The sequence below is a fragment of the Aspergillus saccharolyticus genome (assembly GCF_003184585.1).
Source record: "Aspergillus saccharolyticus JOP 1030-1 unplaced genomic scaffold BP01scaffold_63, whole genome shotgun sequence".
In the NCBI taxonomy this organism is placed as follows: domain Eukaryota; kingdom Fungi; phylum Ascomycota; class Eurotiomycetes; order Eurotiales; family Aspergillaceae; genus Aspergillus; species Aspergillus saccharolyticus.
In genome coordinates, this window is record NW_020290673.1 from 53,754 (window position 1) to 81,175 (window position 27,422).

The following is a 27,422-nucleotide window of genomic DNA, read 5'->3' on the forward strand; positions in this document are numbered from 1 at the left end:
AATACGATGTTGCAGATAGCTTCGGTACTTGCCGGGTGAGTGCCCTGCCTTGATCGATCTTGAAGCAAGACATTGGGTCTCGTACTGGCCTGGTAAGGGAGAGAAGGATATTGACGGCCGGGAAGAGACTCCTTTTTGTTCGTAATTCGTCTGATAAGTAGGATTTCTTTCGGTCATGAGTGGATAAAGAAAAGAAAAGAAAGATAGAATGAAGAAGCCATGCTGGGCTATACCAAATACAACTCAGTAAAGTGCTCATTGCGGTAAGTATAGCTTGCCAATGTGTAGTTTCAGGGTCTCTCGCGCAGCTACTGTAGGTCTATTTTACCATGCAAACACGGTGACTACGTCTTTAAAGCTGGTTACTCAAAGGACGCATCTTTACTTTTCCCTATTTCCTGCAACTTTGTCACTAACCCGTCCGGGTCACCTAGGTACTATATCCTGGTTCGTTCCTGTCCAGGTCTATCTTGCGCCTCAGTGTGTTATGCCTTATTGCTTGAACCCTGTAAGTCCTACATCTGATTGATTACCAGGACTCTTATTGCATGTGTCCACTATAGGTATCTGTTCTCGCGCTCCGAGCTGGTGCTTCATGGGTCTTCGTTTGATGTCCTAACTATTTTTCCTGACTGCTCTTGCCACCTGTTGTGCACTTGGCTTGGCTTCATCGGCCATCTCTTCCTGGCTTCAAGTGTGTCCCAGGCCACCAGGAAAACTTCATACGATTGAGAATAAGCAAATGGGGCGTCCTGTCATGTTTACAGTCATACCAGGGACATGATGTCTCTGCAAACCGAAGAGATGGCTGGTCTAACTTACATCCCTGTCAAATAAGCCCTCTTGTTCAGATGCATATCACACTCTCCAGAGTCTCTATCCTAGTCGCACTGGAAGCCGTCATGCCGAACATCGCTCAGAGGAGTCTCAGCAATTCTATGCTTTTCCCCGAAGCATTTAAGTGCCGCTGGGTACCCATTACAGATCGATGCTCAAGCTTCGTTCTTGATTTCATGCGTCCGACAAGGCGGATCTAGCGGAGTGAAATACCAGTCCGATTGCCCCAGTCTTCTGTCCTTGTTTACTACGGAGGATACCTCGTCTGCAGTGGTTGCCCGGATCTCGTGGCCCCATACTCATACGATCCAATTATCAGACAGTATCTTCATGCTGGTGCAGCAGGACCTGCTTTTGGGTAAGAGAAGCGTTCTTTGTGGGCACTAATCAACTTGTTAGCAGTGGCATATCAACATGAGTGGCTTTGCAAGACGGAATGATAATCACGACAGCTACAATTTCACCCCTCAGATTGCCCTTCCTCTTCCATATAGCCACAATGACAGCAATGACTTTGGGGTAACCGAACCAGGGGCGTTCCCATTTGGTCATTCGCCCTTCAATCCATTTACACCGCAATTCTCTTCGCCGTACAGTCACCCAGGCCTATCATCGAGCATACATCATCTGTCCCTGAGCAATCATTCCCCGGCGCATTCAATCCCTTCAACTCCTGATCACGGGCCTCTGCAGCAGCACTCTACACAGTATCTATCTCACCAGCGCTACATCCAGTCGCCTGGCTATTTTACCCTTCGTGAAGCGCTTGGTGATGCGGAAATCGAGGCCCAGGACTCCAGCAATGAGCACAACATGCTTTCAGAACCATTTATACCACCGCTAGAGGGCTTTCCCGATGTGAGAGAGTTCGATCAATTGATGAAAAGGTGCGGTTTATGCTATTTCCCCCGCGAACTCTAATGCAATAAAACGAGACGCTGGTACTTATTAAGTCGATCGCTAGCTACGTCGACGATCTATCTGTCAAAAAGCAAGACAAAGCTCTGATTCATGCCAAAAGGGCACGGAACATTAAAACTGTGCTGTTGGATCCCAAAGATACAGCCATAGAGTCGGCTCAATTCCGGTAAGGGTGACGTACGAAATCCCCTCCAGATGAGGAGTATAGCAGCACTGCGCTATTGTCTCTAGTTTCCACAAATCCATCTTTGCTAAGACCCTATTACGTTAGGTTCTGGGTGAAGAAAATGTTCAAGCTACAAGCCGTCGGCCCTGGAGTGTCAGATGTCAGTGTCTATAGATTATTTCTGGGTTCACCACGTACTTATTTATGCCAGCACAGTACACGAGGCTGATTTGCCACGAAGGGAAACCGGTGGCTATTCGGGAGAAATTGTTTAAGATATTGACTCGGGCTCATCAGCAATGCCAACATGGTGGGAGGGACAAGACATCGGCGCAGGTCCGACAAATATATTCCTGGTAAGTTAACGGAGTATGCAGCCGTGATGGCCTCTCGAACGCCGGCCTTGACCTGCCCACTCACGTACTTTTCTACCTCAAATTCCTTATGCAATGGCATGCAGTCTGACGACTAGAAATCTCTCCACACGCCCAAAGGGTCCCAAAAGAGCTCATTTCACGTTTCGTCAAAATATGCCCTACTTGCCAGGTCCGTCGAGGTGGGTCGCGATTGACGCCCCCTAGTTCACGAAGAAGCTCTCCTCGCTTGGAGATAACGTCGCGCTCTCCGGCTCTCCCATCGCCACCGATATCACGGCGTGACTCCAACTTGAACGCGCAATTGTCGCTGGACAGATCCCAGGCTGATCTGTTCAACCAATTCAACAGTCACGGTAACAATGGCCATTGGATGGACAGCCATAGGAACTTACCAGAGCGACAGCCACTCTCATCGAGTAATTTACGCTCATATGGAGGTGAAGCAATTGCCCATCTTCCGGGATCCGTTTCCGAAATTCTACAGCCTTTCCAGGGCGATATGGCAGGCTCATCACCTTCAGTCGGTTATAACGCAGTTTACACTTCCACTAATGGATCGTCTGGTCAGAGAAGCTGTTAGAATTCAGCGAGTATTAAATATCAAATTATCACTCGGCAAAGCTTTGGAAAGCAAGCCACAACTCGCGATTAGCACGCTGACGAAAAGAGCTTCTCATGTTCTCGAGATGTCTATGGCCACCTTGTCTTGTTTTCTGCTTCTTTTGGTGTTATAGGGAATTGAGCTTCCTGCTGATATTATGAATTTCATGAGCCGAGTTAAGGGTTTGGTTTCGTGAAACCTGTGAAGGCGCCGTCCTTCGGTGATAGAAATCCACCCAACTATCATACGGAATGGTCACCAGTATCAGGAAATGCAATTCCTTTTCATAAGTTTAATTAGAAGCTAAACCAACGCGAATTCAAGATTGATGTGTATGGACACTGCGGCATCGAATATCTTGCTAACATGTGGCTTGATTTTTAGTGATACAGAACTTTGATAGAAAATGAACGGCCGCACTTATCATCAAGAGTGTGGAATGCCGCTGAGAGTAAAGACAGATGTTACGCCACGTGAAACGCAGCCAGGGCTCTTGTTACAAAGCTCACGTCATTCGCCGACAGAGACAAGCCAGACCAGAGCCTACTCTCAGACTGGCAGTGAGAACTTTTTACCCTTCAGTACCCTGGCTCAATGATTAGCAACACAAGGTCTAGCTCATCAAGTTGGACAACTCACTTTGTATAGTAAATGTAGAAGAAGTCCGAATATAGTAATGTCTGAACAATACCAGCAATGACGGGGATTAACTGGAAGTGACGTTCTGCATAGTATCGATAAATCCAGTTCGGAATGTAAAGAGCGCGGTAAAGGCCCAACGCAAAAAGATAGTGTGTTGTAATAGTGTCTGCTTCTCCGGTGCGCTGGAGCATGAAGAGCTGCGGAAGAATGGCAACGGATTCAAGCCATATAGAGAATGTCCAAAGAATCTGCATAACATTTTTAGTAGAAATTTGGGTGATTTGGGACCGGCGCCTGACCTCTGAGACAGTATAGTCATGGGGGTATAATAAAGCCAAGAGTGCACTGAAGCATAGAAGATATTGCACCTTGAAAGTATCGAGGTTTGGATCATGAGTAGGTTTGTACTCGGTGAGCATAAGATAGATGATATAGGCTGAGGATCCTATGAACAAAATTTTGAACGTTGTGTTGTAAAAGGAGTCGGTAAAGGCCCAAAATAGGTCTATAGACAAATACTTAGGCCAAGTAGAATTGTCAACGAGAACGGCAAAACGCACCCAGATATCGTGTGATGAACACCATCAGGTACAGAACCTGCGATTTGAATGACAGCCCGGAACAGCTCTGATATGAAGATCAACGATGTGGCAATGAACACACACATGCTGCGAACTTACACTCGACGACTTCATCTTATGTAGAAGAATGAAAATAGAAGCAAGATGAGAGAAGTCCGCTAGTATGATTAGCGTTGAGAACAGAGAGTGCTCGTTGAGCATGGAGTGCTAGTACCTGACAATCTGAATATATTCATGGTGAAGAATTGTCGAAATTCTCATTCAACCAGGTGACAACTGATGTTTGGGAAAGGAAGGTTATCAGCGATTAGAATCAGGTTACCATGAGAAATTTTCATTGATCTCGAAACAGAGGACTTGAAGATCGTGTCTTTATCAGTACGGAGTACAGTAGCTAGCTTTATGTTGACACGAAGCCGCAAGCTGCGCGCGACCTCAAGAGGGAAGCGCGCCCCACACCTAATGGTACTAGTTAGTAAGTTAACTAATACCGAACCAGCATAACAGCAAACCATATCATTTTTCTATATAACTACCACTATGAAAAATTACAACTTCACCATTTGCTTAAGATAAATAATTAAATAAGATAAAAAGAATCTTGCTTAGAAGAAGTTACCAATAAGATTAATAATCTATATTCTAAATAATTATATTCTTGTAATAGTGGAAGACAGTCTTGAGGATTCTGCCCTGTTGTTCCGCCTTGGGAAGATCTTAGTTAGTTCATCCCGTCTTGGGATCCTAAGACAATCAACAACTTCATTATAATAACATTATAAGAAACGTCTCTATCAATAATATTGATATATAGTGGTATATCTCGGGTGTAGATACTGTATATATTTCTATAGTCCTATCTGGTAACTTCTGACTACTCTTTATTACCTCTATCTTATATTTACTTATTCTTTATTATTACTACTAACTATAGGTACCTTTGGTTGATACTCCTTCTTACTCAGTTGTATTATGATTCTGTTAGTCATCTATCTTTCTATCTTTTCTATCTATCTTTGTAGATCATAAGATATTATCAAGTTCTACTCTTGTTATATAACTAGTAAAGTAAGCTAAGACTCTATACTATATATCTTTCTATGTGATTAACTTGCTTGAGGCGAAGAGGGAATTGATGAGGAAGTTGTTCATCCTTAAGAGGACCTGGAGGGCCGGGAGACAAGTATACAAATAATAGATACTAACACTATAGACAATAATATGGAAAGGCACGGAGGTCTTAATATACTAAATACCAGAGATAGTAGTTATAGTTACTACTATCAAAGAAAAACATATTATTCTCAATACTATATATATATAGATAGGAATTTATATAGATAATATAGATATATCAAAGATATAGATAAGTATATAGAAATAGTCTAGAAATATAGAAATATTAATTAACTTCTTCTTTGTATATATAAACAAGTTTAGATAAATTAAGATTATATTTATAGATCTACTAATTGAATTCTAGACTATATCTAAGCTAATATATAAGATATTTGGTATACATAGAATTATATCTATATAAATATATATATTTATCAAGAATAAATTTAACTTTCTACTAGTCTTTAGTCTTAAAAACTATAGAAGATTTAGATAATTAACAGCTAAATAGATTAAGTTCTTAAGATATAGATTTAAACTATAGTACTAATATAATAGAATAGATTTCAAATATATCCAGTAGCTTAAGATAGTATATATAGTATTTAATATATTTAATAATATTAAAAGAGCTAAAGAACTAAGATTCTAGCTTATAGAATATTCTTAGCTTTTAAAATAAATATATTATAATTCTTATGTAATCTAAAATATATCTTATTACTTTTATTTGACTATATAGATTTATATCTAGTACTTTCACTTATACTTTATATAGACTATAGTATATTTAATAGTATTTTTGATATTAAGATATATAGATATAAAGTCTTAGTATATTTATATTAGTATAAGTAACTTTAGAAAAGTAGTAGTTAATTAAGCTTTATACTATATATAACTTTATATAGTATATAGTTAGTTAAGAAATAGATAAATCTATTGAAAGATATAATAAGATTTAGTTATTATAAAATCTAGAATAGTCTCTTAGTAGTAGTATACTACAGTATAACTTTTAGAGACTGGATTATATACTCTAAACTACTATCTATCTAAAAATAGTATATAGTACTAAATAGCTATTGATACTTTAAGCTTTTAAATAGACTATAGAATATATTAGTAATAAAGTATTAGTCTTAGTTAGAAATCTATATATGAGATATACTCTAAAGTAATCGGACACCGAACCGGCGCGACACCGAACCGGCGGCCCTATCAAAATCCTCACAATCCTTACCACCCTTGACATCCATGAAGCTTTGAGACTATACTACAAAGACTATATATATTTAACTCTTAGTACTTTCAACTGAATACTTTAGCTGATTATATTACTTACCTCTATATATACTACAGCAACTGAATACTTTAGCTGATTATATTACCTACTTCTCTATATACTATAGCAAGTCTGCCAGCATATCTTAGGAGATCTTAATACTAAAGTCTAAATAGTCTTATTTTCAAGCTTTTATATAATCTTAAAGTTTTTTTACTCTATTAAAGTATCTCTATTCTTTATAGATTATTATAAGATCTTTTTCTTCTCTTATTTATATATCTCTATTAATTATAGCTGCTTAACTTAATATTAAAGTAAGATTACTAACTATATTAACTATTCTACTATCTTTTTTATTTTTTTAATAACTTTATATATAATTATTAATAAAAAATCTTAATCTATAAGTTTTTATAGTTCTTTTCTCTACTTTTCCAGCTTATATAGATTACTAGATATTCTTTGAAGATATAATAACTAATTTAAATATAAAAAAGTTAATAGAGTTAGTATTTTTAACTATATATAAAGTTCTAAAAGCATCTTTTAAGAATTAAATAAAACAAGATCTATAGTATAAAAACCACTAAGAATATTAGCTCTAGTAAAGATCTTGATATATATATTAATATAATACTATAAGAAATTAATCTTATTAATTGAATTTTTACTACTATAAATAGCTTTATAAATCTACTAATTATATAGCTTTTTTAATAGTTTAAAGTATATAGTATACAGTATTCAAAGCTTATAATATAAGTAAGGAGATATACAATACATAGTCAAAAGTCTCGGGACACCCGCCTTCCGCATAAATACGCCTCCCTTCAAAACTCAATTACTTTACCATTTCTTTCTATATACAAAAGCCCTTTGGTGTTAAGGTTCTACAGTCTTAGTACTTTATAAATAGCTCTTAGCTTTATAAATAGCTATAATATACTATAGTATTAAAAGAATAAGATTATTTAATATTATTTATAGTATGCTATTCTAATATTTATATAAGGCTTTATTAAAGATCTCTTTATTCTCTTCTTTATATCTATTAAGTCAGAGACTTGAATAATATTTATAAAGAACTCTTTTTAAAAGTATCCAAATATATTCAATTAGATTTAAATTAAGTAAATATAGAGATTAATTTATAATTTAAATTCTATATAACTTAAACTAGTTTCTGATTTTATCTATATAATAAATTAGTATATTATCTTATTAAAATATTATTCTAATTTATAGATTAATTATAGATTATTAAGAGTCTAAATATAAGAAAAGTATATAATTATTATAAGATATATTTAGATTATATTCTATAACTATAAGCTTTATATAGTTATTAATCTATATTCTAGCTTAAACTATTTAATAATATATCTTATTATAGTATTATATATTAACTAATTTATATCTATAATCTTTACTAACTATTTAAAATGTATATCTAGTATCTTTTAAAGTATTTTATTTAACTAAATATTTATCTAAAAGAATTATATTATTCTAAGTAATTTTTTAAACTTATTATCTATAGAACTTATACTATACTTTAGTATCTTTTCTTTATAAAGATATTTCGTCTTCTATTCATATACTTTATAGAGATAGAGAATATATCTATCTATAGACTTAAAGATCTTAATACTTATATTTATATATATTATAGAAATTAAGACTTTTTAGCTTATTTTTAGTAATTAGTAAACTATTAAAAAGATAGAATAATATATAGAATAGCTAACCTTTTAAGATCTTCTACTATAAGATAAAGATTTAACTTAATATTAATTTTAAAAATGTTTATATATATAATAAATTATTAAATATAATATATTAAACTTTTAAGCCCAGTTTAATTAGTAATTACTTTATTTCTAGTTTAAAAAAATTATAGAGTAGATTTTAGATAAAAGTTTATAAAAATAGCTATAATTTATAGTAATTTCAGTGCTAAAAGACCTTATATTGGTGGTTTAGTAGATGATTGAAGGTGTTGATATTTCTAACGCGTCGGGCGCGGAAGCGAAGAGTCCCGAGACTTTTGATTACTTATTGTATAAGATATTTAGATTAATTAGTAATTATAAAAATAACTAAGTTAGTTTTAATTAATCTAAACGTAATAAAATAGGTAACTATAAATTAGATAATGTATTAAAAGATATTAAATATATAATAATCTATCAATAAATAATTTAAATATTATATTAAGAGATTGTATATCTAAAGATATATTCTTAGTTTAAAATAATAACTTAGTATCTAGAAAATCACTACTATACTGAAAGACTAATAGTTTTAGATTAGAAATATAATATAGTTTATCTAGAATTCTTAATATAGCTATAGTATATACTAATATACTAGTAATATAGAGATAATAGTATAAATTGAGTATATTAGACTATAGATTCTTTGATATAGTTTCTTAGATATATTAAAATATAGTAAGAGATATAGAAGATAAATATATTAATTTAATAATATTCTTCTAGATATAGTATATAGTAATATAGTTATTATTAGTAATAATATCAATATAAGTATAGTATTCTAGAGTAATAGACTCCGATATTTTATTAATAACTTTAATAAAGAAAAATTAGTATTTACTAAATAAGTAATTAAAGAAATACTAGTTCTATATTTAAGTTTAAAGATAAAGTTAGATTTAGAAAACTTTTTATAGATTTTAACTAGAACTTAAACTTTAGAATAAGTAGAAATTACTACTAACTAGATTATATATATAGATAAATAGATTTAGTCTATCTTAATTATAGTTTAGATAGAAACTATAAATTCTAAGTATCCTTAAATAATAGTAGTCTAATTTTTATAGTTAAAAATAACATCTTTATATTTAATTATATTAATTCTAACTAGATTTTTAAAATAGAAATTCTTGATTAAATATACTCTAAGTATGATATATTCAAGAGATATTTAAATATTATATATAGAAATTAATAATAATAAGATAAATTAACTAAGATTATTAAACATTTGAATAATTAACTAAATTATAGATACTAGATTAGTATAGTATAGAAAATATATTTTAAGAATAATATACTTCTTAGCTTAATATATAGAACTGATATCTATAATACTAAGAGATACTTTAGTAGAAGTTATTTAAGATACTAATTAAATAAGTTAGATTAGTATTTATAATAGTAAAAGAATATTCCATATTAAGATATATAAAGATATACTTTTAAATATTATTTAAATTAACTTTTATAGTAGTAGATTAGTATATATATAAAGATAGTCTAGATATTATGTCTTTTATATAGTAATTAGATTCTACTATAAAGTTATTATTAATATAGAATATAGTTAGAGTTATATCTAAAGACTTAGGATTGTATATCTTAGTACATTTATATAGTATATTCTTTGAAGAGAAAGATCTAGTATAATTAGTATATAAGATAGAAAAGATGATACTTAACTTTGAAAACTTTATTAAAGAGAGATTTTATAATCTTAGTATTCTTAGTACACTGAATATTAGAAGTCTTAGTATTCTTATCTAAATTATCAAGATAAGAGAAAATATTACTAGTATATGTCTTATTTAATTATAAATATTTTTTTTATATCATAGAAACTAATAGAATTATTAGAAAGTTTATGAATAAATCTAATTAGTAGATAACTTAGATATAATATATAGTTATTATCTATATATTATATAGAATTACCTACATATATAGTCTTATATAGAAAAGTTTAGTTAAATTAAGAATCATTATATTAATGTAAGGAATAAACAATAGGACTTATTCAAAACAATAGCTGTTCAGCCAGCATTACCCACAGTCGCTAATTCATCTCTTGAATTAGGATTATAGACCTATTGACCCTATTAATACGCCTATATAATACTTTTCTTTCCTAAAGAGAAGTTATAGAGCTCTTAGTTCTTATAATCTTTCTTCTTCTTACAGCCCTTGTAGTATATAACTCACAGCCCTCTTAGCATGTGACTAATTAGAAGTCTAGTAGAAATAGGTCTTATTCTATTCTCTAATTAACTAATACCCTCGCAGTAGGTCTTATACTAGTCTAATCTAGTAACTCTTAGGGCTGACACCAGCTATAGTAGTAGTCCAAATCTACTTTAGAAGTTAATTATAATAGTAGTATATTCAGTAGTCTAACTAGGCTCTAATCCATTTCAGCAGGCGAGACTAGGGTTTAACCCTAAACCTTAATCAGATCTAATTACTAAGGGAGAGGCCTACCTGGCCTTATTAAGAGTATAAGCCCTCGCGGATTTGAATTCTCAACCAGGGTGACTGTGGGTAAACTTGTAAGAAATAAATAATAGAACTTATTTAAAATAATAGCTGTTCAGCCAGTATTACCCATAGTCGCTAATTCATCCCTTGAATTAGGACTATGGACCTATTGACCCTACTAATACGCCCACGTGATACTTTTCTTCCCTAAAGGGAAGTTGTAGGGCTCTCAGCCCTTACAATTAATAAGAAGTATTAGAATATTCCTATAATTTGAATAAAATAGAATTTGTAATAGTAGTATATATATTATAATTTTATCATAGTTATAATTATAGTTATTAGAATTATCATAATTATTCTAGTAATAGGACTACTAGTTATACTAGTCTTAAGTCTAGTTGTAATATTAATATAGTTAATCCTAGAGCTAGTAATAATTCTAATCTAGGTCTTAGACTATTATCTAAAATTAATTCTAAATATCTTATCAATTTAACAAATATAAATAGTTATTCTAGTCGCTATTATTATATCTTTAGATATTAGTATTTTTCCAAGTATCTCAGAAATAATAATTTTCTTACAATTATTTTTAACCACTATAAAATATAGAATAGAAATTACTATAGAAGTTATTTTTCTTAACGATATAGACTAAATTTTTCTAGTTATACTATTGTTGATTAAGCTATTTAAGAAAAGTATATATAGTCATTTTTTAATAGATTCAAGTATACTAGTTCTTGAATATAGATTAAGATAATTCTAGATATAAGTAATCTAGTTAAAAGTATTATTTATTTAAACTTCTTAAGTATAATGTACTATATTCTAGATAAATTAGTTAATATATCTACTAGCTTAGATATCAGATAAACTATAATATGTAGTATTTAACTCTATTATAACTATAAAGATATTTAGTTTAAATCTCTTTTTTATTTCTGTAAACTAGCTATTAGTAAGAGTTATATATAATATAAAATACTCCTCTATATTAAATAACTTAGTAGTATATTATATTAGAATAGTATTATAAATATATATTTAAAGATTTATCTTAATTAGAGCTTTTCTATAGTATTTAATAACACCTTTAAACTGATTAAGAAAAATATCAATATTCTTATAATATATATTATAACTAATTTACTTTATTATTTTATTATCAGATGTATTAGAATAGAAGAAATTAATTATTCCTAATTTTATCTTCTTTAGATATATAGTATAAAAGATAAGATTTAGATTATTAGAATAAGAAGATCAATCGATATCTCTAGATAGATTACTAGATAGATTACTAGTATCTTAATCTTGAGATAGTAGATTAGAAAGATTGGAAGATAATAGATTAGTATTATTAATAGAAGAAGCAGAAGAAATAGAAGATATAATATAAGATAGCTTAACTTAATAATTATCTATATTATTTTTAAGAATACTAACATTTTCTAGAATCTATTATAGAATAATACTGATATACGGTTATTCCTATTAATTCTATAGCTGCTGCGGCTAACAAGATATCTACTATATTTAAGAAAGATTAGTATTTATATTTAGAGAATCTATATCTAACATATCTTAATCTAATTTATTTCAAAATAATATTCTTAATCAAAATATATCTAGTAAGATATAGAGATACTAGTATTAATAAATAATTTATCTATTTCAATATTAGATGCTAAATTATATAAATCTTAATAAATACCACTTACTTTATTTATTAGTCTATTAGAATAGATATCTTAAGACGTGTATAAGCTATTATATATAAAGCTAAATTAAAGACTACTTAATCTAGAATATTCTAGATAGAGATATATTCTAGAGAATAAAATAATAAGATCTAGCATCTTTAAAAATATAAGAAAATATATATCTAAAATTACTCTTTCTAAAAGTTCAAAAGATATTCTTAATATAGACCTAGTAGATATATAATAAGACTAGATTTAAAATAATTAGATATAATATAAATAGTACTTACTAGTAATAATATAGTCTTAGTAATTAGATTAGAAATAGAATACTCTAGGAATTATATTATAGAAATAAGAGATATAGAGGGTAATAAAAATATTCTAATTATTATATATAAAATAGAAGATATAGAGAATAGAATAGATAAATATATAGTTAAATATAAGTATACTTAACTAAGTAGTTTATTAGACTTGATAAAATTATCTAGAAGATACTAGAAATAGTTATTATAGTTCTAGTCTATAAAGAATTAATCAGTAAAGAGATAATCTAATCCAGAAAATTAATATGAACTTTTTAAAAAAAGATTAATTAATATTCTAAGTTTATAGATATAGTCAATATTGTGAGAATAAAGAAAACTATATTAAAAATATAATATAGTAAGTATAAGATAATATATATCTTAAGATACTTTTTAGATGTACTGGGCGAGTCTTTATAGAACTTAACAACTTCAATAGACTAGTCCTAATACTAGTATTCATGCCTGCGGATGTCAATATAACTAGTCTAGATCCACCACATACTTAGAAATAACTTTCCGATATGACAGGAAAACACAAGATAATAATATTAAAGATAGAATAAACAATTAGATAGAAAATAGCAAGTAATGAAGGCAGTTAGTAATATTATATAGATAAGATAGATAGATTAAGTAATCCACAAGATGAATAGTAGGGAAAGATAGAATATTACAGCAGCTGGTAAGAACCATGGATGCAAGACGCGATATAAGGAGAATAGATATTAAATCAGGGTGCCCGAGACAGTCAAGATAAATAAGTAATATAGAAAGACGAAAAACAGTGTTAATTCTTTAAACTGCACAGGGAAGGCGTCTGGATAATGACCAAGGACATGCTACCATATGTTACCGTTGTTATTAATAGGGGGATTCATCCTGTTCATTATATTGATCTCCTTGGTGGTGGTCGTGGTGGTAAGACGAAGGGATCGAGGTGCGGGAAGTTCTTCCAATAGATATACTAAATATTAGTTAGTATAGAGATTCACCTATTATAGAACTAATAGATAAATTAATTATTAATATAATCAAGAATAGAAGTATAGATTAATTACTACTATTCTATTTAGTCTAAATAATACTATATTATAGTATAACTTGTATAGTCTATATTATTCTTCTTAATTAACTATCTATCTAAGAATAAGCTATAGAAGTAAAACTACTTTATCTTTATTAAAAAAAAGTCTTTTCTAGAATTTAGATATAAATTATATATTCTAATTAGAAATAAAAGAAATAAGAAATACTCTAATTTTTTATTTAGATATACTTAATAACAACTAGCTCTTATTAATCTATCTTATACTTAGAATTATCTAGAATTAAATTAACTTACTTTATAAATTTATTAATAAGTATAAGTAACTAATTATATTTCTAAATACTTTTTAATAAGTCTATAATAAAATCTATTATAATAGTATAAAAAGATACTAATACTAGAATTAGTTAAAGAACTCTATATAATGAAGACTTCTTTAAATTATTTTATCTATAAGCTAAATAATATAGAATATAATCTTATAGAAGTTTTCCATCTTTATATATAGTAAGACTACTAAGTTTAGAAAGATAATACGTAATATTAATATAATTATACTTATTATAGATAGTATAGAAAATTTCTAATATTATTATATAAAGAATATAGATTTATAACTGTTCTATAATAGAATAAGTATTATTATTCTTAATATTAGGAATAGTCTCTAATCTAAAGTAAGTATTATATTTATTTATATAGAGAATATTATTATATATAAAGTGGAGAAGACAGATATTAGAATTAGAATAAAGAATATTAATAATTTCTAAGATATAGAGATTAATTGATAATTTCTTGATAATTTCTTTCTTAAAATTATTATTAATTTTGATAGTAAATATAAAGAAGATAATAGAAATATTCATAGAAATATCTTTAAGATAATATTTACTTAATATATATAAGTTCTTTATAAGAAAGTTTAGAGAGTATATTAAAATAGTATTAGTATTTCTAGGATAATAATATATTAAAATATTCAACTACTAAATATACTAGCTTATATAGATAGGATAAGGTTTTAGATATTCAATTACTATAGTATTAAAAGAGATTTACTTGCTAATTCTAGCTATACTTATATAGTCTATACAGATAATAGATAACTTAATCAAAACTTATACTAAATGATAGAGTTTTTATCGTTTCTAAATAAGATAGAAAATTTCAAGTTTTATAGATTAGTAGTTTCTTTTAGTAGAAATAAAGATTCTACTTAAAAAAAATACTGGTCTAATCTTAGTATATATAGACGGTTTTAATGAATTAATATCTATAAAATTATTCTTAGATAGATTCTTAAGTATTAACTTTTTAATCTTCTTCTTAATTAATTTAATCTTATTATTATAAATATAATATACTATAATACTATAATTATTTCTTAAAGTATTAAGATTGATAAATATCTTAAGATTAAAACATAGAAGAATCTTTGAATTAGAGAATTTAGTCTAAAATATATTATATATCTAATACTCTTCTTTAGTTATATATAACTATTTTAGATGTATATTCTTATCTCAATTAAGAATATCTAACTAACTACATAAGTATATTTTAAGTATAGGTAGTTTTCTGATTTTAGAGAAGTATAATTTTCTATATATAGTAGTTAATATAGTAAGTATCTTAATTATTAGTTAAACTAAGATAATACTTAAGTTCTAATTATATCTATAGAGATTAAAGAGACTAAAAATAACTTCTAGTTTTCTCTTAGAAATAACAAGTTCTAATATATTAATCTTCTATTCTAGAAGTACTATAGATAAGAAATTGATAAAACTCTTGGTTAATTCTAATTTATTATTTATCTTCTCAAGTCTTCTCAAGAGAAGTTATAGATAATAAATATAATTCTAAAAGAATGTAGATAATATAATAATATTATTAATATAGATATAGATAAATACTTAGAACTTAGCTAGACTTAGATCTATCTATTCTTATATATATAATATAGAATTTATAAAGCTTATAATTACTATATAGAAAATCTTCTAGCTATAATAAGTAACTATAGTAAGATAGTTTCTATATAAAGAGAATATTAGCTACTAATAAAAAAATTATATAGTATTGATAATACTAATATAGTAGTAGCTAATTACTATTTAAGAATCGTATTCTATATAGAAATAGAATATATATTAGATTTAATCATATGATTTACTTCTTATAAATCTATAATAGTATACTCTTTAGATATACTATTAATTATTTTCTATATTATAAATACTAAATAGAATATAAGAATATAGCTCTTCGTATAGAATATCTTTTCTATCTTATATAATAAAATAAATATAGTATTAATTATCTCTTAATTATACTAAGAAATACAATAAATTTATAAATACTAGATTCAAATATAATCTTATTATTCTTTCTTAAGTAGAACATGTTACTATTACTCTTTCGAAATATATATAATTTCTATAAGAGTTTTTAGAATTCATCTAAATATTAAATAATTTAACTAATGTTTTAAACTTCTATATCTTATATTTACAGTTAAGATACTTATAAATTATTATATTATTAGCTATTTTTACTATCTTACTATTACTAGTAATAACTTATAGAAAGGATATTCTATTAATATATTTAGAATATAGAAAACTACTTAGTAAATATTTTTTTTCAGAAAAACCAACTCTATTTCATTATAGATAGAAGCAGTATAACCAGAGATAAATAAAGAAGATTTAGTCTAGAGAAGGTTAGAAGTATTATATATAATAGAGAAAGTTATAATATATTTATTATTTCTTAATATATTAAAACTTAAGTATAATAGTTAACTTTTATAGATAGTGATATATAGTTAACTATCTTAATAAGAAGTTGGTATTAATAAAATAATAATTTAAAGATACTCTAGTATTTTTAGACTTAAAGATATAGTTAATATCTATAAGTTATATCTTTATCTTAACTAGAATATATATCTTTATATATAGAGAAATAATTATTATATAAGTTAAATATACTAGAGTTCTTACTCTATTCAGCTTTATATAAATAAAAATAGAAAAAGTAAAATCTTAATAGAATAAAATATATACTATTTATCTTTTATAGTCTATAATAGTATCTTCTCTACTGAGTATATTAGTCTTAATAAGAAGATTTAACTAAAGATTATCTACTAGATATACTTTTATTATAATTATAGTATACTTGAAATAGATATATCTATATTCTTATTACAAGAGAAATATATCTTAATTATAATAAAGATATTTAACTTATAGAAAGATCTAATACTAAGATATTAAGAGAAGAATTAGTAATTTTAATACTAGTATTAGATATACTTCTTACTAAGTCTATATTAATCATTATAGATAAATATCTAGTATTAAGATATATAGATATATATATGTATTAGTATAGTTAAGACTAATTTTTACTATTATATAAGCATTATATCTATAGTAATTTACTATCTAGAAGAATATTATTAGTATAATAGTTTAATTTTATTATAAATAAGGTAGATTTATACTTAGTTAATATAATAGAAATAGACTTTCTCTTATAGATACTAAAATACTTAAGAAGTTGATTTTTTGATATAAAGAGAGTAATATAGTTATTGTATAGAATAAGATTATCTTTATACTTTTCTTTAATCTAATTTTTATAAAAAATCTTTTATTTTTAGTATTACTTCTTTCTAATTAGTTTTCTTAATAGAGTTGTTCTTAATAACTACTATAGTATATATTATCTTTACTAGATATATGATATAGTTCTTTTATAGAGTTATTATAGTTCTTCATATAATCTAGATTAGACTAGTTAATATACTAAGTATTAGAAGATCTAAAATATAAATTAAAGAAAGAAGAATACTTAGACTAAAACTAATAATTATAGTCAAAGAATAAAGAAGTAGTAAGCTATAAAGAAGATTACTTATAGAATATATAACTATATCTGGAATTAACTAGTATAGTATATAAGTATTCCTAAGAATACTATCTATTACGATTAAAAAGTGAGATTAGATTAACTATAATAATATATATCATTACTATTATTCTTTCAATCTTATTCTTAATTATTTTGTTAATTATTCTACTTACTAGTAGTATTACTATTCTTATTATTATTAAAGTTATTATTTTAGATATTAATTTATTACTATAAACACTTGTTCTATAACTAATAACTACTATTACTATTTATTAGTATATTTAAGAATATCTAGCTGTATTACTGCTAATTATCTTAGTCTTAGTTATTCTAGTATAGTTACTATTAATTTCTACTATACTAATTGTTTAGTACTTACTACTAATATTATAGTTACTAGTATAGATAGAAATTCCTCTATCGATTAACTTACCTTGAAATAAACTACTAACTAGCTGGATTAGTACTATATTTACTATTCTTATTCTTATAGAAATTATTCTTAGATTTAATAAAGACATTACTATATCTTTAATTATTAATAGTACTATAAACTAGATTTTTTTTTAATTATACTATTATTAATTAAGAATCTTGAGGAATTTACTAATTATAGTAGTTTTAAATGGATAAGACAACTATATCTATAAATATAGATTGATATAGTTCTAACTATATATTAATCAATTAAATAGATTATTTAAGTAGATATTTTATATATAACAAATCACTCTCTGAATAAACTATTCTATATAATAGCTAGTATAGAGGTTGGTTAGTCTATAGTATAGATGATTTGACTTATTTATTATTATATATAGAAATAGCTTAAAATACTTAATTATTTCTTTGAATTAGTCTACTTTAAGAGAAACTTCTACTATTAAGTATTTTTATAATTAGTAAGACTAATTATATACTATATAATATAGTCTTATATATATAGATCTAAAGATTGAACTTAGTTATAGCTTCTCTATAATATTGAATAATATTCTTAATATAATCAATATCTATATATTCTATAATAGAATAGAAAAAGTCCATTTTCCTATATTTAAGCTTTATAATATACATAATATTATTAGTATTTATATTATTATTATTTAGTTTTTAGTTATTCTTATTATTACTAAAAAGTCTAGAATTGATACTAATATTTCTAGAATTACTACTACTTTTAGAATTATTTCTATTACTAGTAGTATTCTAGATATTTAAAATAATTAGTTTTTTCTATATTTGATTAAGATAATCTATAAGAATAAGATATATCTAATCTGGTTATTTACTACTATCTATTCTACTAGAATTACTACTATTATCTATACTATTATTACTACTACTAGAATTTATTTTAATACTAATATTCTCAGATTCTAGCTTATAATTAAATAGAAAAGTAGTATAGAATACTTGATTAAAATTAGTACTAGTACTTTAAGAATACTAATTAATTAGATTTACTTTTCTGGAAGAATAGCTTCGATATTCTTAACTTTAATTAAATCTTGGACTTCTAAGTAGACTAAGAAATAGAAAGATACTAAAAGAAGATATATATGTAGAGAAATTTCTTAATAAACTAATAAATAATAAAGATAACTATATACAGAGAGAAAAAAAATAGTAACTACTATCGTACTAATAATAATCTAGATTATATAAATAAATCTAGAATAGTCTTAGAAGTAGACTCTAATAGTTAAACTATCTAAAAAGAGAATAATTTAGCTTATAACTAAGATTAATCTCTATAGTCTTATTCTAGTATAACTAGCTCTTCTCTAGAAGTATATATTAATATCTATACTTAAGAATAGTAAGATTATATGTTATTAATCTAGAATAAATATTTTTAAGAGATCTATTAGACTTAGTAAAGTTAATTAGTATATACTAGAGATATAGATCAATATATTAACTAATATAAGACTTATTACTAAGAAGATATAAGATCTAGTTAAGAAAATTAACTATATTCTTATATAGAATTAATTTATTAATATTCTAGAACTAGAGATATACTTGAGTTCTTACAAATAAAGATAAAAAGATTATAGAAGTAAAATAATAAGTATAGAAAAGAATATTACTATTGAGATAATTCTTTATTCTTATATTTAGTAATTCTATATAGAAATAGAAAAGTTAATGTATGAACTCTAAAATATATAAATAATATCCTTTAGAATAGATAAAAGTTAATAATAATATAGTACTATGAATACTACTTAAAGATACAAATGTAACAAAACTATAATATTTGGAAAAGCTAAACAAATAAAGCTATTCTAAATAAATAAGATTATAAATAATAAGAGATAAATATAAGAAGTAACTCAGATACTTGAAGTAAATATATAACTTAGCAGCTAACTAGTCATATAATAAAAATAAGAATTATTAACGTCTTGTAACCCACAAAACAGATAGGAAAGATAGAAGATAGGCAACTAGTAGAACCACAGTGCGACTGATTGAGAGAGGGAATTGATCAGAAGTATCTATAATCAATAGATAATAATAAAAGAATAAACAACCAAAGAAATATAAAGATAGAAATAATGAAGCGCAATCAAAAGTTACTAGATAGAACTACAGAAATATATATAGTATCTGGAATCTAAGATATACTACCAGATGTCAAAGTTGTGGTAGAAATATTTCTTGAATGTAGTTATCAAGTTATTGATTAAGTTGTTTCTAGGAAGATTCCCGGGAGAGGCGAAAACTAGCTAAGATCCGTCCAAGGCGGAACAACAGGGCAGAATCCTCCTCAACACCGTCAACACCGCCAGCAGCCATAACATATATTATCTAGATCTATCTATATCTTAATTTATATATCTAGTTATATTAGTAGTTTAGCTTAAACTTATTTATAATATTAATAATTCTAAAATATATAACTATATACTATCTAAGCTATTTAAGATAATTAATAAGAAGTTTCTACATAAAGATAATTACTAAAAAGTAGAGACTATTCTTAGTGAATTATAGTGTTCTATAACTAATATAGAATTCTAGTTATTTAGTATATTATATAATAAAAAGACTATAAAGCTAAAAATAATATATAGATATAATTATCTAATTTTAATATATACAATCTTATTTATATTTTTAAGACTGACTGTAACTGAGATATTTATATTAAAGACAGTGTTTCTCATGATTGATTATGACGATGTTAATGTTGTTGATTTATTCCTAAGTCTTGGTAACCGCTGGCAGGGAAGAATCCTGCCTAGGCGGCGTGACAGGCGGCGTCATAACTGCCGGCAGAACATCGGCGAGCTCGACTGCGACAATTTATATCTTATTATTTTTTTCTACTATTATTTATTCTTATAATACTAAGACTATGTATTCTAAATATCCTTTATTATCTATCTTCTATATTATAGATATAGTAATCTCTAAGAATATCAATCTTATATAACCAGCATCCGTAGTAGTCAAGCTTGCTGATGTTCTAGCGGTGGTTATAATGCCGCCTGTCTCACCGTCTGGGCAGGATTCTTCCCTGCCGGCGATGGCCAAGACTTATGAAGAATCAACAGTAACATATTGACTAATCACTATCTTGTGATAGAATAACCTAACTATCGGAAGTAAGATCATCGGGATGACGTCCTACAGTAGTTATGGGAGTTGTGAGGTCATCAATAGCGAACCTACACCTTCCCGACATCTATAAGATGCTGATTCCTCTGCAGAAGACTACTAATCCCTTAAGAATTAGTCTATGTCGTGGATATAGGCTACCTTTGTCATTACTAGACAAATCCATGGTGTTTAGTAGTTGATTTCTTACCTAGTCAACAGGTCTTCTACCCTGACAAGTATATCCTATCACACATCTTTAACATTTATAAATCAATTTATTAGTAGTACTATTATTATATTTGACCTATTTATTCTATTTAGGCTTATATTCCAACCAATAAACTAAGTACTATATACTTCTTAGGAATTATAGTAACTTTCTATTAATCTAACTAATCGAGAAAGTGATTGTTAATAATATAAGACAAGCCTTGGTGATCCTCGCTTCGCTCGGATTGCTGAAGGGTGGGCTGGGCTGCCTTACAGGGCCGGTGGCAGGCTCGCTCGCAGGCTTGCTTGCAGGATTGCTCGTAGGACTGTTCGTAGGGCCGTTGGCAGGCTTGTTAGCAGGCTTACTTCTAGGCTTGCTCGCAGGGCTGTTTCTTTATGGGTAGGGCTATTGGTAGGGCTGTTTTATAGACTGCCTCGCACTTGCGCGCTCGGCCGTAGGACTGTTGGTAGGACTGTTTGCAGGGCTGTTAACAGACTCGTTGGCACGCTCACTTGCAGGCTTACTCACAGGCTTACTCACAGGACTATTCAAAGGGCTATTTGCAGAACTATTTGCAGAGCTATTCACAGGGCTATTCGCAGGGCCGTTTGCAGGGCCGTTCGCAGGACCGTTCGCAGGACCGTTCGCAGGACCGTTCACAGAGTGGTTGGCAGAATGGTTGGCAGGATGGTTTATAGAATGATTTGTGTATAGATAGAATATTAAAATCACATAATCTAGGACTAAAAGTATAGAAGTTTTGATGGAGTAGAACTGCTGACTCAGCCAAATAAAAGTAGAGTAAGCTATTTGTATAAGAAAATATCAAAATTTATATTTAAAAAATCTATAAGAATCAAAAAATAGATATTCTAGACTAAAAATAGTATCAAACTGTACTGAACGATTTGATCTATTTATAGAACTTTAAATTCCTTAGAAATATTGAAAGTTGAGCCTGTAAAGCTTATATATATAATATTTCTCTTTTTTCTCGATATTTTGCTAATTTAGGTAGGTGGGGCTCCGAATATAATATAGGATAAAAGGTAGAATTTTGCTGCGTTAGATAAGCCTATTTTAAAAAGATTTTGAAAAGAATTGACTAAGAAATCAACTTTTTAATTAAATTGTAACATTTTCGTATATAAAAGTAGAGATAGATTAGATAGATATTAATTATAAGAGTCTTTATATAGAGTAAAAATAGATTTAAGCTATAAAACTAAGATTATAGAATATATCTTCTATATATCTAACAGCTCTAGTTGATATACAATACATAGTCAGAAGTCTCGGGACACCCACCTTCTGCATCAAAATACGCCTTCCTTCAAAACTCAATTACTCTACTATTTCTTTCTATATACAAAAGCCCTTTAGTATCAAGATTCTACAGTCTTAGTACTTTATATAATAGCTCTTAGCTTTATAAATAGCTATAATATACTATAGTATCAAAAGAATAAGATTATTTAATACTATTTATAGTATACTATTCTAGTATTTATATAAAGTTTTATTAAAGGTCTCTTTATTCTCTTCTTTATATCTATTGTCTTTTTAAGAGTATTTAGATATACTTAATTAGATTTAAATTTAGTAAATATAGAGACTAATCTATAATTCAAATCCTATATAATTTAAATTAGTTTTTAACTTTATTTATATAATAAATTAGTATATTATCTTATTAAAATATTATTCTAGACTTATAGATTAATTATAGACTATTTTCAAGAGTCTAAATTTAAGAAGATTATATATAATTATAAGCTTTATATAGTTACTAATCTATATTCTAGTCTAAATTATTCAATGTGATTAATCGCTGTATGCGAGAAATAATGATGAGGAAGTTGTTCATTCTACGGAGGGCCTGGGAGCCTGGAAGGTTAAGTATCCCACGCCATCGATCCAGGCGATAGGAAGGCACGGAGGCCTCTATACACCAAGCCGCAGAGGCAGCGGCCACAGTTGCCCTCGCCAAAGAAAGACGGATCATGCTCAATACTATATATATGCAGACGGGAATATTTGAAGATAATATAGATATATCGAAAAATACAAAACACAGAAATATAAATACACAGAAACTGATAGTAATAAAGAATATAATTAGAATCAGTAGTCTAAGATAAATAGTCAGTCGATACTCTCTTCAAAGATATAAACTAGATTAGATGAGTTGAGATTATATTTATATATCTACTGATTATATTCTAGATTATAACTGAGCCAACAGATCAAGTACTCGGTATATATAGAAGCATACCTATATTACTATATATATATATTAAGAATATATTCTACTTTCTAATAATCTTTGGCTTTATTAACTGCGGATGGTTCTAATAGCTGGGAGCCAAACAGATTGACTTCTTAAGGCATGGATTTGAGCTGTAATACTAATATAATAAAATAGATTTTAAATATATCTAGCAGCTTAAGATAGTATATATAGTATTTGATGTATTTAATAATATTAAAAGAATTAGAGAACTAATATTTTAGCTTATATAGATTATTCTTAGCTTTTAATTTAGACATATTATAGTTCTTATATAATCTTGAATATATCTTATTATCTATATTAAACTATATAGATTATATCTAGTATTATAGTTATACTTTATATAAACTATAGTATATTTAATAATATTTCTAGTATTAAGATATATAGATATAAAGTCTTGATATATTTATATTAGTATAAGTAACTTTAGTAGTTTAAGTAGCTGATTAAGCTTTATACTGTATATAACTTAATATAGTATACAGTCTATTAAGAAATAGATAGATCTATTAATAGATATAATAAGAGTTAGTAACTACAAAATCCAGAACAGCCCCTTAGTAATAATATACTATAGCATAATTTCTAGACTAGATTGTATACTCTAAACTACTATTTATCTAGAAATAATATATAGTACTAAACAGCTATTAATACTTTAAGTTTGAAAATAGACTATAAGATGTCTTAGTAATAAAGTATTAGTCTTAGTTAGAAATCTATATATAAAATACACTCTAATTATAGACTTATAGATATACAAGAATTAATTTTTTTTTCTTTAAGTATCTCTTAATTAGTCTTGTTCTAGAATATATTCTAGTCTTTTAGTAGATTTATTAACTAGAATAAGTAACTAATTAAATCTATTATATATAGAAAGATTAGCAGTAAAATTAAAAGTAATAGTATAAAATAGTATAGATAATAAATGAATAGACTATAAATTATTATATAGCTTATATTTAGAAATATAATATAGATAATAATCAGAACAGTACTATATATAGTTATATAGGAGATATTAATAATAGTAGAATATTAATTCTTTCAAGATATTAAGTTACTTCTTTAGATCTTAATAGTATTAATTATTATATATTATATAGAAAATATCTTAGATAAGACCATATAATAGATATAGCTATAACTTCTTACTTAATATAGTATCTTTATCTTTATTATCTTAATATACACTATATTTAAGTATATATAGAAGACTATTATATTTAATATAATAGAGATTAGTAGTATTTACTGCTTTAATATAACTATAGAGAATATATATAATCTTAAATATATAAGAATTTAATATATATTCTTAACTTACTTAGTTCTTAAACTTATTAGATATATATAAGAATATAGTAAATAAATATTTAAATATATATACTATAAATACTTTAATTAGATTCAATATCTTAGTATCTCTATTAATAGATATTCTATCTTTAATATTAAGAATAATTATATCTTCTATATAGTTATTTAGATTGGTATTATAAAATAGAGAATTATCTTCTTCTAAAGAAGATAAGATAGAGTATTTACTATAGTATTTATAATATCTAGTCTATAGTAGATATAGAGAGTAAACTACTATATATATTATAAGATATAAATAAGATATAGATTCAACTTCTTAAATATAATAGTAGTATATAGAGATATAGTATTATAAATATAGATACTAATAATAAAATTATAATTAGTAAAGATAATAAGTAGCTTAGATATAGAGTTAATTATATAATATAGCTTATGGATTATCTATATAGGATAGATAACTTCTATCTTAGTAGACTAGTAGCAAGTCTCTATAAAGTATAGAAGATAACTTATAAATAGAACTAGCTATATGTTAATATAAGAAGATAGAGTTGATCTCTTACTAGAAGTAATTAGATACTTAGAAATATAGTATACTATAATATTATAGTCTCTCTTTAATATATTAAGATAAATATATAATTATTTATCTGGATTAAAATAAGAAAGTATATATAGATTAGTAAGATTATATTAGAACACTTTAAAGATATCTTGTTTATCTTTAATAGACTCAACTAGTATACAAACCAAATAATTCTTTCTAGAATATTTCTTAATAGAATTATCTTTTAATAAGATCATCTTCTACTATTAGAGTAGAGCAGCTTTTTATATATTAATATATCTAATATCAAAAGCAGCAAGTTAAGCTAAGAAAGTACTTTAACTTAGTAAGAATATAAGGAAACAATAGAATATATAGTATAGTAAACTTTAACTCAGATATACTCAGACATAATAAATCTAAGAATATTAACTTATAGACTAAGTACTTTTACTAATAGAAATATAATAAATATCTTTCTTGATTTATTTTTTAGATTAATTAATTCTATATATCTAGAGATTATATATAGATAATATAAATAGCTATTAGAATTAACTTTATCTTTCTTCTATTCTCTATTATCAATAATACTATTAAATATTTTAGAAATAGTAATTAAATTATTTATATATATCTTAGTATATATGACTATTTAGAAGTAAATCTATATTATACTAAATATATAATACTAGTAAGATATTCTATAATAGTAATATTAAAGATTTCTTAATCTTAATAACTTAGCATAGTAAGATAGTTTTAATAATCATATTATATAGACTACTAATAAAATATCTTAATAATAATTATAATAATAATAATAATAATAATAATAATAATAATATATTGATAGTAATAAATAAGCATATATATATCTTCTTAATAGAGAATAGAATAGATATTTTAAATAGCTTAAGTATTAGTATCTCTAAAGTTAATTATTACATAATTCTTATATTTATACTTACTGTCTTCGGTGGCAATATCTTTTTAAATAATGACAGAATAGCGGAGTAATATACAGAATTTAGTAAATTTTAGCTTATCTTACTTTTATAAAAATGTAAATATATTATTAATTATCTTTCTATCTTAAGAACCTGTATAATAGATATAAATGTTAGGAATTTAATCTTCTTATTTATTATATAGAGATATCTATATCTACTATTCGTTGAATATAATGATAGTTCTCATATTACTTCTATTAGACAATATCTAAGTATTATAGTTATTAATAAATTTAATTAGATACTTAACTATATTCTTTTTATTATAATTATATATAGTTATTCTATTTAGTAAAATAGTAATATTAGTAGTATTAAGAATAGTAAAAGTACTAAATCAATAGATATATTTAAGAGTAGAATATGAGTTGCTAGTTATTTCTTACATACTCTTAGATTACAGAGTATCTTTTAGTATTCTAGTATCTTTATCTATTATCCTTCTACTTCTAGTAGTCTTGATAGTTATAGTATATATATTAGTCAAATTCCTAGAGATATAATAATAGTAGTTATAATTAATTAAATTAATAATTATATTATAGCTTAGTATCTTGATATTGTCTTGATATATATAGACATATTTAGTATAGTTATAACTAATATAATATATAATAAT

General features: G+C 26.3%; 3 protein-coding genes across 3 annotated transcripts; 2 read left to right on the forward strand and 1 right to left on the reverse strand.

Annotated features, from left to right (window-relative positions):
* The first annotated feature begins 1,144 nt into the window (after nucleotides 1–1,144).
* On the forward strand, nucleotides 1,145–3,095 carry BP01DRAFT_205562 (integrase zinc binding domain-containing protein). The gene is made up of 5 exons (XM_025571058.1): nucleotides 1,145–1,724; nucleotides 1,802–1,924; nucleotides 2,030–2,084; nucleotides 2,141–2,280; nucleotides 2,419–3,095. Exons 1-5 carry the CDS (start codon nucleotides 1,252–1,254, stop codon nucleotides 2,879–2,881), a joined length of 1,254 nt encoding a protein of 417 aa, XP_025426619.1. The 5' UTR covers nucleotides 1,145–1,251; the 3' UTR covers nucleotides 2,882–3,095.
* A 19-nt stretch (nucleotides 3,096–3,114) lies between these two features.
* BP01DRAFT_329516 (ER lumen protein retaining receptor) lies at nucleotides 3,115–4,412 on the reverse strand. The gene is made up of 6 exons (XM_025572989.1): nucleotides 4,340–4,412; nucleotides 4,225–4,283; nucleotides 4,105–4,171; nucleotides 3,844–4,049; nucleotides 3,542–3,792; nucleotides 3,115–3,488 (listed from the first exon to the last, which is right to left on the reverse strand). The coding sequence occupies exons 1-6, from the start codon at nucleotides 4,359–4,361 to the stop codon at nucleotides 3,452–3,454; spliced, it is 642 nt and encodes a 213-aa protein (XP_025426620.1). The 5' UTR covers nucleotides 4,362–4,412; the 3' UTR covers nucleotides 3,115–3,451.
* Nucleotides 4,413–13,459: 9,047 nt separating this feature from the next.
* BP01DRAFT_387171 (uncharacterized protein) lies at nucleotides 13,460–23,855 on the forward strand (the record flags this gene model as incomplete). The annotated part of the gene is made up of 4 exons (XM_025577721.1): nucleotides 13,460–13,466; nucleotides 22,077–22,084; nucleotides 22,161–22,296; nucleotides 23,845–23,855. 4 exons carry the CDS (start codon nucleotides 13,460–13,462, stop codon nucleotides 23,853–23,855), a joined length of 162 nt encoding a protein of 53 aa, XP_025426621.1.
* Nucleotides 23,856–27,422: the final 3,567 nt, after the last annotated feature.

Bases quoted from the DNA above. Each gene is read 5' to 3' on its own strand.
- BP01DRAFT_205562 (XM_025571058.1), top strand. From the start codon at position 1,252: ATGAGTGGCTTTGCAAGACGGAATGATAATCACGACAGCTACAATTTC. The intron at 2,085-2,140 runs GTCAGTGTCTAT...ATGCCAGCACAG, and splicing joins TCGGCCCTGGAGTGTCAGAT to TACACGAGGCTGATTTGCCA. The intron at 2,281-2,418 runs GTAAGTTAACGG...ACACGCCCAAAG, and splicing joins GTCCGACAAATATATTCCTG to GGTCCCAAAAGAGCTCATTT.
- BP01DRAFT_329516 (XM_025572989.1), bottom strand. From the start codon at position 4,361: ATGAATATATTCAGATTGTCAG. The intron at 3,793-3,843 runs GTCAGGCGCCGG...AATGTTATGCAG, and splicing joins ATGACTATACTGTCTCAGAG to ATTCTTTGGACATTCTCTAT. The intron at 3,489-3,541 runs GTGAGTTGTCCA...TCATTGAGCCAG, and splicing joins TTCTACATTTACTATACAAA to GGTACTGAAGGGTAAAAAGT.